A 15,537-nucleotide genomic window follows, 5' to 3' on the forward strand; every position below is an offset into this window, starting at 1 on the left:
GGTCGTCTTATGGTTCCCTCTCTACGGGCACCTGGCGGTCAAGCTGCACGTTCACGCCTGTTTTCCGTTCTGGTTCCTCAGTGGTGGAATGACTTGCCTACCACTGTCAGAACAGCAGAATCCCTCCCCCTATTTCGACGCAGACTCAAAACCCTTTTCAAACTCTACCTTAGTCCTCCCTCCTGATTTCCCCTGCCCCTCCTTTCTGATATCCCTATCCTTGTCTAAACCCCCCCCCCCCCCAACAAAAAATAAAAATAAAAAAAATAAAATGCACTTATGATGACAACTATGTTTAGAACAGCATTTCATGTGTATTTTGCTAGTTCTGGATGTGATGCTTTGACTTATGGTAGAACCTATGCACTTGTAAGTCGCTTTGGATTAAAAGCGTCTGCCAAATGACTAAAATGTAAATGTAAAATGTACTACTACTACTACTACTACTACTGCCACTACTACCACTACTGCTACCACCACTACTACTACTCCTACCACTGCTACTGCTACTGCTACTACTACTACTACTGCTTCTACTACTGCTACTACTACTACTACTACTGCTTCTACTACTGCTGCTACTAGTACTACTACTACTACTGCTGCTACTACTGCTACTGCTATGACTACTACTTCTGCTACTGCTACTACTACTACTACTGCTGCTACTACTACTACTACTACTACTAGTACCACTGCTTCTGCTTCTGCTACTACTGCTACTATTCCTAATAATAATCATAATCATAATAATAAGCATTACCTAAAATACAATTCCAAATAAAGCTCCTTTCATTTTCCTCCTTTCACATAATTTCAATGCAAATTATTACCAATGGCATCTCAGCCACCCACCACCACTATCTCAACCACCATCAATGGATAATGAATGCATTATCACCCACCTGGGTGATGCACAGCAGCCATTTTGTATCAGACACTCACCGCACATCAACTAAGCTGGAAAAACACAGATTATCAAGGTACTTAAACAGGGGCATGACTAGGTAGCTAGATTGAAAGACTGGCTTTGTGATACATACCATGGGACCTCTACTAACCAGAGTGAATTAGGACATTGGTTTATCATCTCGTTTGAAGTAAGACCTGCATTACAGCACAGTGTCCTGACCTTTTCATTACTCTGACGCATTGGGGCTTTGAGTATTACAGTGGGAAGATGGCCAATTATGGCCCACCATTTCAGAAGCAACTCAGTTTTTGTAGGAAGTTGTCCCATCTGTGTGCCGCACTTCCCGAACCCAGCCCTGGTTGGCACCAGTAATCAGGCAGGAGTGAGTTCCGTGTTGGTACATTTTTGGAGTTATTAATTAATGACACTTGTTTTCTGTGGCTCATTAAATATGAATGAAGCAAATATTGGTGTGGGCTCAGAATATTTTTCCTAGAATTTATAACCTTGAAGAAATGACGACTCTTTCTCATTTTCATTACACAATTAGGCAGACTACATGCATGATTCCACCTATGGAGTGCAAGGTAACTAGAGGTGGTGTAGGGGCCGGGCTAATAGACACCAGGTTCAAACTATTGAACCAGTGAGACTCTCTTCATGTACTGAAAAGTACTGAACCTAAATCGTTACTGTTGTTGTATGAATTATAATGATCAATTACATATTTTTCTATAAAAATGTATATACATCATTGAATGGTTAGACATTTGCATGGTTTCCTCTGTAAATAAATACACTAGTTTTAAGGATCATCCTCTAATACTTCAGTCATCCACAATCTCTCATAAGTATCATGCACAACACCTCGACCTGTTGCATTACATTTGTTTTATATAATCACACAGCACAATGTAGTTGTGAATTAGATTAAGCGCTCTAATGGTGTATTTATAAGTGGTGTTTAGCTTGCATTTTTTGTTTGTTCAGTTAACAAAACACTTATGAGGCCACACAAACTTTTCTTAAATTATTTCTGTTCTTCAGAAAAACAAAGAAGGGATTCAAGAAACATGCACATCCCTTTGATTTTGTGTGTATCCCAGGTGTATCAGATGATGGCAGTTGTTGATAAATTGTACATGCATCCCTGTTCATGTTGATCCCAAGCCAATTTCCAGGTTGTGTGCAAACATCAGCTATTCATCGAACTCGCAGTGATCTACCATATTAAGGGTCCAGATTAAAAAACGACAGCAGTATGCATTAAAATTGAATACCTCATTTTTATCACATTTTCTCCACTGTCATAAATTCTTCGGCAACTATCATACAAAATGTTTTAAAAAGAAACAAAATAATGTAACAATTCTGGACATATGGCCAAAAATACAATACAGAAATGTACTGTTTGTGACTGAGTGCTTTGAGTCATATTGCATCTCAGTAGAGGTATGGTAGGCATAATATCCATTAGATCAATATTTATACAGCAAGGTTCAGTGGTTAGGAGATCTGACCAGCCGTCATGGCAACTGCATTATTTAAAGCCAGTCCATAAGAGAGGGCCACCAGCCTCAGCACTTGTGTTCTGACACACTCGTATTTTAAATACCAAGAGAGGTCCTTAACATCCGAATAGATGCTTTCACACTGACAGCCTTTGAGTGATGTAATTAGGCCTAACTGGGGTTAGTATCACACCTCTCTTTTCACAACCCGCTGATACACAGAAGGTTTACTGTAGGTTGTCAACACACAACTTTCCGTCGAGAGTGGAAAAAACTGTTTTTTCCGATGTCTAAATCAATTCTGGTGTAGTGATTATCTTATGCAAATACTTCAGCTTTGTAAGCTGTGCTTTGTTTTGCTGTTCAAATGCAATACCATGTGAGAAACGCATGAAGAGAAAGTGCAAGATGTTGCTTCTTTTCTTCATAAACAGAAATGGAAATCTTTTTCAGCAGGCAGACAGTTATTTTATTAGGGGCAGCCTCTAGCCTAGTAGCTAAGGTACATGATTGGGACCTGGAAGGTCGGTGGTTCAAGCCCCGATATTCATGATAAGATCCGCACAGCTATTGGGCCCTTGAGTAAGTGCTTAGTTTAATCAACTGTAGCTTTGGATAAAAGTGTCAGATAAATCACAAATTCATATATTATTATTTTTTGTCACTAGTCCTTATGGTATATAATACAATTTTATTTTTATTTTTTTCTTGCAGAAATCACAGATTGTATGAACAGTGAGCAATGCATCACCTTTCTACAAGTCAGCATGGCAAAATATATATATATATATTTAGCTAAATTTAAACTATCATTGTACAGGCCATTAGCCCTCTGTCACTGAACCAGGACTGCTGGCCTTCCATTCCGTTTCAAGCTGTAGCTATTCAACATCCTATTGCCTCTACACAGAGTGACAATTCATCTGTTACAGGACTATATTAAGTAAACTGAATGATTGATTTTATTTAGCAACTTGGCAGCTGTAATACTCTCTAGCTTTCGTAGCATTGCAATATTCGAAGGCCTTTGTTTATGTTGTTACTGGGAGGCCCGTAAGCATTGTCTTACTGCTTAGAATGCACATCACTCAAATGCGTTCCTTGCATTGTTTTATTTTCATGTTCATTACATGGTTGACAGACTTCCACTTAAAGCTCGATCAATCAGGCTCTTTCTATTCACAATATCCAGTTCACTGCTTTTCAGATTTTAAGTATCTTTATATTTTTATAGATTTTGCTCAGGTGATGTATGACTTGTTAAAGGTCCTTGATTATTCTACTCTCTGATATTTTATATCATTCTACAAGGTTTATCAACCTGTTGTTATGGCCATTTTGGGTGGGTATTGCCCATATTTGTGCCTCAAATATTTTTGCCCATATTTCTGCCCTTGTTGGTTATCTGACTGGGAATGAGAGCAGCACATAGCCCATCTCCATCGATCTTCATCTGCTTATCCAGAGTCGGGTTGCGGTGGCAGTAGGCTAAGCTGGGTATTCCAGGTGTCCCTCTCCCCAGCAACGCATTCCAGCTCCTCCTGGGGGATCCCAAGGCATTCCCAGGCCAGGAGAGATATATAATCTCTCCAGCGGGTTCTGGGTCTACCTCGGGGTCTCCGCCCAGTTGGACGAGCCCGGAAAACCTCCAAAGGGAGGCGCTCAGGAGGCATCCTGATCAGATGCCCGAACCACCTCAATTGGCTCCTTTCGACGCGAAGGAGCAGCGGCTCTACTCTGAGCTCCCTCCGGATGTCTGAGCTCCTCACCCTATCTCTAAGGCTGAGCCCAGCCACCCTACGGAGCAAGCTCATTTCGGCCACTTGTATACGCTTGTATACATAGCCCATCTCCTGCCCACATAACACAGCCCAAAATCTCCAGCAGGGAACACACCAGAGATCATCAAATCGTGGTCCTCAGGGGGCAAGACCTGCTGGTTTTCCACCTTCCCTTTACATGGGAGTCAGGTGTGAAGACAGTCTGGCCAATCAGCAGCACTAATTGTTTGTTTAATTACCAGAAAACAAAAAACATCCAGTGAGCAAAAGCGTGTTGTTAATGAGAGAGGTCAGAGGGTAAGGACCGGGCTGGTCGAAGCTGACAGGAAGGTGACAGTAATGTAAATAACCACACATTACAACAGTGGTATGCAGAAGAGCATCTCTGAACACACAACGTGTCAAACCTCTAAGTGGATAGGCTACAGCAGCAGAAGACTAAAAAAGACTAATTAATACCTAATAAAGCGCCCACTGGGTGTACATCAGACATGGAGCCAAATCTAACTTGCTTCTTTTGTCCAGAGTTTTTTTTTCTGGGGGTACATAGGATTAAAATAGGATTAAATGTCACGCTTTTACAGATTTCAAATTTGACCAACTTAATCGAAACACATTAGGCAATGAAAGCGACCACTTGTTTAAAAGCTTGAAACAAATTTACTATTGAATAAGCATTTGAATAAAATATGCTTTTGAATAAGACCCAAATTAGGGATCAATGTCATGTTTGAGTTTTGTGCTTCATGGGGTCAATGAAACAAAATCTCTCCCTAGTGTTATGATTCAAGAGTTTTGCACTTGAATATCTTTAGTGTGCTTAATGAAAAATTTGGTCACGTAAACCTTGTGGAATAAAATGAAAGAAAAGAAAATGGCAATTCACTGTCCAATAACTAGCCGAACATGACCCTCAATTATGAAATAAAATAAAAAGACATAACATTACTATAAAAACAGCATTTGCTCTATAAGACCTCAGTTCATTTTCTTTTGGTAATCCCGCTCTTTATTTGTTTTTAAATGCACAGCCAACAATGCTAAACATTTGCAAAACATTCCTTTATTATAAATAAATTATTTGTATAAAATTGGCATGCTTCAACCATTGCATTTACAGATTCACAACCCAAGGCTACAATCCAGTTAGCCGATACAAGAGACAAGCTCATCTCAGTATGCAGCTCGGACAAAGTGGGACAAGAATGAAAAATCTTCACAACCACAAAAATACTTACAAGTAGAATAACAACAAACATGGTTGACTGTTTTTAATATTTTTCACTTTTCCATAAATTTATTTTTTTAAATCTTTTTCTCTCTCCCCCGCCCAACCAACTGTCTCACGTAGGTGTGTTTTTAACGGTACCGTTTGCATCCCTTCACCGGCAGGTTTTCGTTTTTTTTTTTTTTGTTTACTAGCAGCGAGGGTTGCTCAGAATGCAGAAATGCAGATGCACTTGTCGAGTCAAGTCCCCCCTCTGCTCGCTCCCCGTAGCCGGCTCCGAGCGGAACGATACAAATGTCTCATGCTTGGGTGCCCGCAGGAGGTCCCCGTGGTCTCTGAATGTGACACGTCCGTGTCTGTAGACAGGAGCGCCTCAGTCTCTGCCGGTGCGCCTCCTCAGTTTGCATGGTTGCTGTAGCTGACGTACGTCGTTTTAGTTGACGAAGCTGCTAAAGGAAAAGCATAGGCTAACAAGGTGTTTTTTTTCATGAAGTTCTACTTTTAGTTCCTTACATAAAATGTTCTCCTGTTCCGCATATCTACCAACATTGGTCCTTTGTATTATCTGTTATTATTTTTTGAATGGTAATTTCATGCTATTCAAAATTCTATTGCCTCTACGCAGAGAGTGCCAATTCATCTGTTACAGGACTATATTAAGTAAACTGAATGATCGATTATTTTTCAACCTGTAATACTCCAGCTTTTGTGGCATTGCATACAGTATGTGAATGATCAAATTTTGTAAATAAAAACAAATCTTCATAAGATTATCTAATCATTTATTTATATTTTTTATTTGTCCCTCATAGTAAATTATATAATGATATACCTATTGTGCATTAACACTGGACACAGCTGCAGTAAAGAAAAGTAAATAAATAAATAAATGAGATTTTCAGTCACTTATTCCTCAAGGCTCCTGTCTGTTTACTCAGTAATAAGATGGTAATTCTGATCACAGGACCCCTGCGGCTCTTTGCCAGCTGTTAATACACAGTCAGGTTTCTGGTGAAACACACTGAAATGGGCTCTCCAGAGTCACGGAGAGTGCATTAAGAAAGCAGAAAATGGAGTATCATTGACACGACCAGAACAGACCGGAACGATCAAGTTCTTACATGACTGTAAAGGAACGGATTCCTTTAGATCTGTAATTAAAGTGACTATATTTGATCTTCTGGCTTTTATCTTCTCATGTAGTGAAAAGAGTCAGAACCAGGGAGCAGAGAGGAAAAGGCAGCCAGGGGGCGATATAATCAGGTCATCAAAGAGTGGAGAGTAGAGCAGAGTAAAGAATCACACGTTTACTGGGGTCGGTGCAAGCGGGCACACCATTCTCGGATAAACAATGTGATTCCATTAAAAAACATCAGAAAAACGTAATGGAAGTGACCTTATTGGTAAAAGAATGCACTCGCTTGGTTTTCACTTTTCAGGCAGCCCATTCGGTGACGCCAGTAGATGGTGATTGATTACAGCTTTTCTCCTCTTTGACCATACTGTATAACCATACTTAGGTTGCATCCAAAACCGCATACTACACACTATATATGTATACTATGTATAATATGTATACAGCGTACACAAGGCAGCTTTAGTATACAAGTCAAATGATGGATTTTTGGACATACTATGTTATCAAAGAAACATGCTACTTTAAGCACAGTGTGCATTCCTGACGTGACATAGTTGATACTACTATATGAACTATATAAGGAAAACATAAAACTTAAATATAACCATTGATTTAATCTATTTTCTGCTAAGCATAGTGAAAGATATTACATTTAAATTGTCCAACACTTTTTTGGTTGCTTGGGTTGTGACCTATCACAATGCATGATGGGATATTTATGCTAGCATAGTGTCAAGTGTTCGCATATTAACTACTGTGTAGTATTAGTATACTATTTTATGAAACCATGGTTTTGGTCATACCAATACTATTTTGACATACTAAATAGTAAGCTAGTATGCGATTTCAGACGCAGCCTTCATCACTACAGGATGGGGTCAGGGGTCAGGGGTCGGAGAGGAAGTGGGACAGCGTGAACGTACTCACTGTTGGTCTCCATACTCTCGCAGAGCTCAGTCTTGACCTCGCCGTTGGGCCGGTCGCCCTTCTGCGTCAGCTTGCTGGTCATGGTGGCGGCGGTGACGATGGCCTTGAAGCTGCGTTTGCGCTTGGGCACGTTCTGCTCCGGGTGGAAGATGATGATGTACACCTTCGGCATGTAGAGCATCCCCAGGGACACGGACGCACTGAGACTCAGAGAGATGGTCAGCGTGGTGGTCTGGATGTACATCTGAGAGAGAGACAGAGGGAGAGAGAGGGGGGGAGAGAGGGAGAGAGAGGGAGAGAGACCGAGGGAGAGAGACAGAGAGAGAGAAAGAAAGAGAGAAGGGGGGAGAGAGGAAGAAAGGGAGAGAGAGGGAGAAAGAGAGGGAGAGAGAGAGGGAAAGAGACAGAGAGAGAGAGAGGGAGTGGGGCGGAGAGAGGGTGAGAGAGACACAGAGAGAGGGAGAGAGGGAGGGAGAGAGAGAGGGAGAGAGGGAGGGAGAGAGAGAGGGAGAAAGAGAGGGAGAGAGAGGGAGAGAGTGGGAGAGAGACAGAGAGAGAGAGAGGGAGAGAGAGGGGAGAGGGATGGAGAGAGGGGCAGTCAGTCAAAGGCCTGAATCTTGTTTGTAATTTGCTTCATTCACAACCTTAAACATGTTCAATATATTCATATTGTCAACATACAATGATGAGAATCTATTAGGCTGCTCTTCAGAGAACAGTGGAAATTAAAGATACAACACATTTCTTTCTCATTTTAATACATAGAACTGAGTAAGCCTGGATGTTGTATCTATTTCCCCCCTTCACTGATGACCTGCCACCGAGGTGCAGGAAGTCATGTATTATTAACCACGGATCTTATTCTCATTTCAAATTGCATTGTTGTTTAGGGCAAATTCTTAGCGGTCATGTCATAGTATTCTAAACATGCAATGCATATAATATGAATTTGCTCAATGGACGATATTCATTTGTTGTGAAAAAGGAAATTACTGGAATGTTTGTGTTTCCTCATTTGGGTTGTTAAATAAAACATTGCTAACATTTCCGGAAACTAAATTTAACAGCCCTAACTGTCAAAAACAAACAGGCAGATTATGACCCAAGGGCAAAGCAGTCAAATTACTATCCATCTCATTTTGAAAAGCTGAGGAATTGCTGAGACGCATTCAATTCCCTGCTCTCTACAGTATTAACAAGCAACGCTTTCACCAATCCTCAGTCTTGAATAAGACTGACCCACCCAACTCTATCCCACCCAGTAGAAACAAACTGTCACTCTCTCAAGGGAATCAACCCAATCAGGCGTGAATAACAACAAGCCTTCATCTAACCTGCTGACTCGCTGAAGGGGGGGAGGGGGGAATCTCTTCAACAGCCCTGTCAGAAAACTGTCACAAAAAGTTCGGAACGCACAGAACGGCACGGAACAAGGCCTCCCTTCAGATTTCAAAATGGCAGCCACAGAAAGATGGGTGCTCCTTGCAGCCTCCCCCAGTTTAAATTGCATGCTGACAGTAGAAACCCCCGGAGGAGAGCCACTCATCCGTCCCCATGTCTCCAGAACACAGTAAAGCCAAGAGAATAACGCCGCAACAGATGGTTAGTCATGCTCTAGTCAAAACACACCAGCAGCGAACAGCCGGGAACACGTGCCAACAGAGAGCATTCGCGGGAGTGAAGTATGGAAATACACAGGATTGCTGAGTGATATCAGGATTGCTGAATGATATCACCATAACAAGGTTGTCTAACTAATTTGTGTTTGAAGCAGAATGCTTATGCAAGCGCAGATCCTGTGCAGACCCACGGCAGGCCCTCTTGAGGCCATCTGATGAAACGCAGGCTCCATACAAACTCTCCGTGAGTGAGTGAGTGAGTGAGTGAGTGAGTGTGTGAGTGAGTGTGTGAGTGAGTGAGTGTGTGAGTGAGTGAGTGAGTGAGTGTGTGAGTGAGTGTGAGTGAGTGAGTGAGTGAATGAGTGAATGAGTGAGTGAGTGAGTGAGTGAGTGTGAGTGAGTGAGTGAGTGAGTGAGTGAGTGAGTGAGAGAGTGAGTGAGTGAATGAGTGAGTGAGTGAGTGAGTGAATGAGTGAATGAGTGAGTGAGTGAATGAGTGAGTGAGTGAATGAGTGAATGAGTGAATGAGTGAGTGAGTGAATGAGTGAGTGAGTGAGTGAATGAGTGAGTGAGTGAATGAGTGAGTGAGTGAGTGAATGAGTGAGTGAATGAGTGAGTGAGTGAGTGAGTGAGTGAGTGAGTGAGTGAGTGAATGAGTGAGTGAGTGACTCACTCACTCACTTTCTGCCCCCAGGCACATGGCGTGCTGTGGGGGAAAAGTATTGAAATAATATGTACAATATATTATTTGAGTATTAATTTTACATACACAATGACCTACACTTTTTTTACATGTTATTTTTATGACTGTATAATTATTGTACCTTTCTCAAGGGTGCAATGAGATTTCTTCTGATCTTAGGACTCAAAACTATGAATTTATTATTATATATATATTATTCAGTAATGGGCCAGTGGGTAATTCCTTGTGGCTAATTTTGGGGGGCACTCTCTTTTTTTATGTCAATGTGAAACCTGGGCCATTACAGCGTGGTGACATTTGGGGCTGGAGTTAGAGTGCATCTGTGACAGCGAGGAACAGGGCCAAACAGATAACTCATGGAGACACCGCCAAGGCAGGAAGCCATAAAACAGCTCAACAGGGTCGAGAGGGAGAAAGCCCCTGCTACAAAACCTGGCACAGGTAGAGAGTCCCCGGTGGAGTGTTCATACCTCTGCACCGCGAGAGGCAGAGAACCCGTCTCCAAACAGGCGCGCTGTAAGAACCGCAGTGACCTATATCGCACGGCACCCAAACGTCAAAATGCAATCCCTGATCTTGCGCATTACCGGCTCATTTGATGTGTAGATTCCGTCTCTCTGGTTCTCCAGCTGTCATCGGCCCGGCAGCGGGGGAAGCCATTTCATACACGCCCCAAATAAATACCAGTCCTGTGAGCGTCCTCAACCAACACAGTCAACCTTCTGGGCACTGCCTACACCTGGCACAGAGAGCCCCTTCAAACCCTGGATGACACTACGTATGTTATTGCTGGGAGATCTCAAGGGTACCTTGTTTGTTACAAGCAGTTTGTTGTTCAGCTTACTGTTTATTTATGGCGTAGGTTTTGTTGCAGCCCTGATATGCGCTTAGTGAATCTGAACACCGAGGCCTTTTTGAGTTGTTAGATAAGAGTGCCTGTGAAATAAATAATGAATTAAATGTAATCACTGCTCAACTGATTTTTATCCATGTTTTCACATAAACTGCCTTTGAGGAAGATGATAACGCTGAAACTTGAACTCGGATCTGTCTCTTCAGATAAAAGTTCAATTTTGTTATCTCGAGTGTCATATCTCGTATTTTCCTGTTGTAGTACAGGCCTTCATCTATATCAATTGACGATTGTGCATGTTAGATGTCCATATCTTACACATCCTGACATAGGCTAAATGTGCTATTCTGACAAAAAAAAGTACAAATGATCTTCCTGCCACTAGCAGAGCTTGCTTTGAGAGCATGATGGCATTAGCAGCCAATGGCAGGCTCTGGCTTCAGAAAGCACTGTGTCACAGCGTTGCATCTCACACAAAGAGACTGAGAGACAGTGGGCCTCTCAAGGGACTAGGCCTTCAGATCCAAACTGTATGCTTTTATTGCCATTACCCATCGGACAGTGTGTCTGATGTAGGGTCCTTCTTTTAAGTTTGGAGCATGCGCTTCTTTTCATGCCTGGATTTCTGGATTCTGTCTCTTGTTTGCACAAGAGAATTTCCATATGGCCTTAAATCGTCTTTTACACAATCTTTTACTTTGATTTGGTGACAGGTTTTCTAACTTTCAGTGAATAAGGCACCCTGGATGAGAAGTCACAGAACATAAATAGGTGTTGGAAAGACTATAAAAAATGAAATAATACTAAAACACTGGAGAGAATAAGCTGAGCAGTACATATTATGGCGTCTGAGGGTGAATAATAGCATCGAGTCCCCGGTTTCGCAGCCTGTCACAGAACAACAGATGTTTGAGATTCAGTGCTCTCTTGTACTGGTGTCATGTGATGTGGCAAATATGCAGTTATTTTTGTTAGAACCTCTTTCCAGTACATTCTCCTGCAGTCACTGAAAAAAGCCGAATAGCTCGACACCACTGCGCAACACCGTGATACGGTATGGATGTGTCTTTAACAATGTGTGCACAGGATATTAACACAATATATTATGATCATTTTAATCCCAGTTCAATATTCTCTAAGATTATGGGTCAACCATTTCAGTTTTGTTTTCGGACAGAGAGAGAGAGAGAGAGAGAGAGAGAGAGAGAGAGAGAGAGAGAGAGAGAGAGAGAATTTTCGACTTTTTAGGTCTCCTTTACTGCAGAACAACGTACATACACATTCCCCCACATTCCCCCGTAAATCCTCCAGAAACACAATACATTGTTCACCAGGGTAAAATACGTCAACCCGGTGAGCAATCGCTGATTTAAGCACCTTAAAACATGCATAGGGTCCAATGAATTCGTACCAACCACTCCATTCCAAGTCAGCCAAATGACACCCTGCCTTACCAAACAAGCAATTTAGTAGCACTTCTTCTTTCTTTGAGATGCTGTACTTCGCTGGCCATAAATAAATAGTATGCGGGAATAACCACCACCTGCCACAGTACACCACACCATTACTAAACGCAAGACTACCTCCAGCCGTTCACACTAAACAAAAATGTGATGCTTCTGATACCCCATAAAGAGAACATCCCTACCCCACTGCCAGATTCAGGTGAGCCTTCACTGAAGTGAGAGAGGAGAGCAGAGCTCGGGGAGTAGCGGGAGGCGGAGGCCATTCTCTCCCAAATACCAGAGTTTACAACATCCGAATGAAGGGGCTAAACCCTCATGCTCTCCAGGCATTAAGGATTCTAAGTGGATAGACTTTTAGGGCTATACTTTTCCCTGAAAGGTAGCTGCTGGGTCTTGCGCAAGGCATCCACTGTTAAAGGACCAGGTGAGGGGCTCCACAGACTATTGGTTAACTAGATCAGTATGCAACTTCAATCAATCTCATGTTATTATCATGTTACATTCATGCATCTTCTTCAAATTGTCTTCCACACAGTAAAATGTTCAGTGTTAAATCAACTCATCCAGAGTATATACAATATGGTCCCCTTTGGAGTGAAGTTACAGTTGGATTTATATAGGGCATTTTACTGTGTATTTTATCCCATTTCTTTTACGTTATCTATTTATTCAATTTTATAACAATTTCAGTGATCACTTATCCCTTAAGGAAAGATTAGATAATGTGTTGCTGATTGCAGTATTGATTGGCAGTTCACATATAACTGTCCCAATTGGATATGGTTTGAAAGAGTTTTTTTTTTTCAGTGGATGTGCTACAGGTTTGAGAGACAAGCTGCATCAATATCCATTTGCAGGTCTGCATCATATTATTACCTCCAGTGAATTTCGGCTTGGCACTGCACTCTGCCCAAAGCTACAGCACTTCTCCATCTGGGGCTCGAACCCAGAACCTATTTTCCCTGCTATGAATAATGAAAGCAAGACACCGTATGGGCAGTATGACAAAGTGCATCAGTGCTCTAGTGCCCACTGGGTTCAAACAAAAAAACAACAACACGGCAACAATAAAAGCATGAAGCCCTGCGTGCACAGACACATTAGGATATCCATCTTTCGGTGGATAAACAACCACCAGATTTCACCGCACTCTCAGCTGATAAGGCTGGAAGAATCAGCGCTTACACACGCGTTGAATTATGCATGCTTTCCGTCCATCGCAAAACCAGCAGCCGCGTCCATTAACCATGGCCAGAGAGACACGCCTTCAATTTAATCCCCATTTCCCACCCTAAATATTGCATAGCTACATCGGCACGTCCGAGGTGTCGAACGTGATTGGGAATTTAAAGCCGGTCTCCTTGACAGAGGACAGGTATGAAAAGCCTCACACCTCCCTGCGTCTCATAACCAATTCACTCCAATCTTAACTCACAGGAGCTGAAAAAATATCAAGGCTCCTCCACCGCTGTGCTTTGGCGAGTCGTAATTTTGCGCCCCGTCGGTCGGACTCAGCGGCCGAGGCCCCCGCGAGCCTTCTCCCTTCTCTGAAAAAGCTGGCCTATAAAGGGCCTGTAATAAAATGCCATATGAATCAGATCCGGGGAGGGGGCCTCTGACTGAGACAACGGACTCAGGGAACAAATCTGATTCACGGCCGTCTCTCTGCCGGGCGAAGAGGCATTACTCAAATATTGCCTAGCCCAAGTTATTGCAAAGATTATTGCTCCGCTGTCTAAGGGATGGCTGTGCCAGCCACCATTATCTCTGATGGTTTTCCGCTTCCATCTGGGGAGAGAATGGAAAAGGTATCTCACCATTTTTTATTCATTTTTGCATGTGCACAGCTGTTAACTGCGCACCGCGTGATTGACAAGCTAGCAACAGCTGGGCCCAATTTGAATAACTGGTAAATATACTCACAACAGCTTTAAAAGGCCAAATCATAATAATTTGATTTTGAGTTGATTAATACAGAACATGCAATATAGCTTTGAAAAAGTTTCTGACCTCTTTGAGGGGTTTGTATGAGTAAACCGTTTACAGAAAAAGAAATGTTTGCACTGTGGATATTTCACTGAAGACAGCCTGTTCCACGTATGTATTTTTAGCCATCGCTCTTTGTGTCACCGCATGGTGAAAGTTCCCTGACATTTTGGGCAGACACGCATCCGTCCAAAACCCCGCAGACCACATTTAGTTAATAGGGCAACTGTGCAAAAATAGCCTCTCATAATTAAATCATCTTTATTTAAGGGACATGTGAAATGATGTGGAATTAAACATAACTGGATTTGTAACGCTACGTGGAACATTTTGTTTTGACTTTTAAGTTTCAGTTGTTTTGAATGCAGTGGTGTTATCTACGATGACATTTTTTTTTTCTTTTTGAGTCATTGCCCTGAAGCTCCGATTAGCAACGTCTCATTCAGATAAACAAGAACTGAAGAGGACATAGGGACTCAACTGTGAGGATGACATTTGCACATGACATCACATATTAATAAAAGCAAAAAGGGGAGACTGTTAGAGCCCATCGTGCTCTCTTTTTTGGCCGAGCGAGCGGCATTATCCTGCAGTTCACATTCAAAGCAATTAATGACGTGAAGCCTACGGAGCTACTTTGAGGAGACAACTCGAGAAACGCCGCCCCCTCCCATGATCCTCACAGTACGTCTAATGGAAGGGGCTACATGAAGCACCTTGCTCATTTTGCGCTGCTCTGGAAATCATGCAAAAGCTACCCTGCTGCCTGCCTGGCTCACTCTGCATGCTAAAGCCATAGCACTGCCTGGCTCATTCTACATGCTATAGCTATAGCACTGTTGCATGCTATTGCTGCATTTGCTAGCTTCATTTGCTCTAATTTTCCTGCTTATTCCTGACTCATGCCTTTTTTGCCCTCCTACCATCACCCCAGCACCCACCCGTGAGCTCAGCTTCTGAAAACCCCCATGAAGGTGGGTTTGTAGTCACTCCCTGTTTCGGCTGGCTTACAACAGGGAGTGATAAGAGGCAGAGCCTTGACACCAAAGTTTGCATTCACATTAAACCTCAATAAATATTACTTCATTCATTGTGAGTTGTCTGACTGAACTGTGATATCGGAGTTCATTCAGTGTGCACAAATATTCTTTATTGCTGCAGTTCAGAAGCACCTTGCAGGGTAAATCGCTATGACGCATAATGCATTAAAATGAATTCCCCATGCGGAATGGATCTCTTTATTTTGGTCATTCATGCAAAAGTAATGTGCCATGTACCACAATAATGGCTCTCTAGGACTCAATCAGTGAACTACAGTGTCTTTATGCAATATCGCCTGATGCCCATGTCATACATTATTGTGTTCTGGTAAAGTGGCGTATAATTGGATTTGTGTACTTGGCATTACACGT

The 15,537-nt window shown here is 42.3% G+C and overlaps 1 protein-coding gene across 2 annotated transcripts in view; it reads right to left on the bottom strand.

Moving 5' to 3' along the window:
* Positions 1-5,187: 5,187 nt before the first annotated feature.
* The window catches only part of LOC133134827 (metabotropic glutamate receptor 8), a 165,698-nt gene continuing 155,348 nt past the window's right edge, over positions 5,188-15,537 (bottom strand). Inside the window, exons 9-10 of one of the 2 annotated variants that reach the window (XM_061251293.1) lie at positions 7,499-7,742; positions 5,188-5,879 (exon numbers count right to left, since the gene is read on the bottom strand). In XM_061251293.1, coding sequence (XP_061107277.1) covers positions 5,830-5,879; positions 7,499-7,742 — 294 coding nt within the window. In that variant the 3' untranslated portion in view covers positions 5,188-5,829. Of the gene's footprint in view, positions 5,880-7,494; positions 7,743-15,537 lie in introns of both variants that reach the window. The other variant, XM_061251294.1, reaches the window with a different exon arrangement.

This window comes from Conger conger, chromosome 8 (genome assembly GCF_963514075.1).
Source record: "Conger conger chromosome 8, fConCon1.1, whole genome shotgun sequence".
Classification (NCBI taxonomy): Eukaryota; Metazoa; Chordata; class Actinopteri; order Anguilliformes; family Congridae; genus Conger; species Conger conger.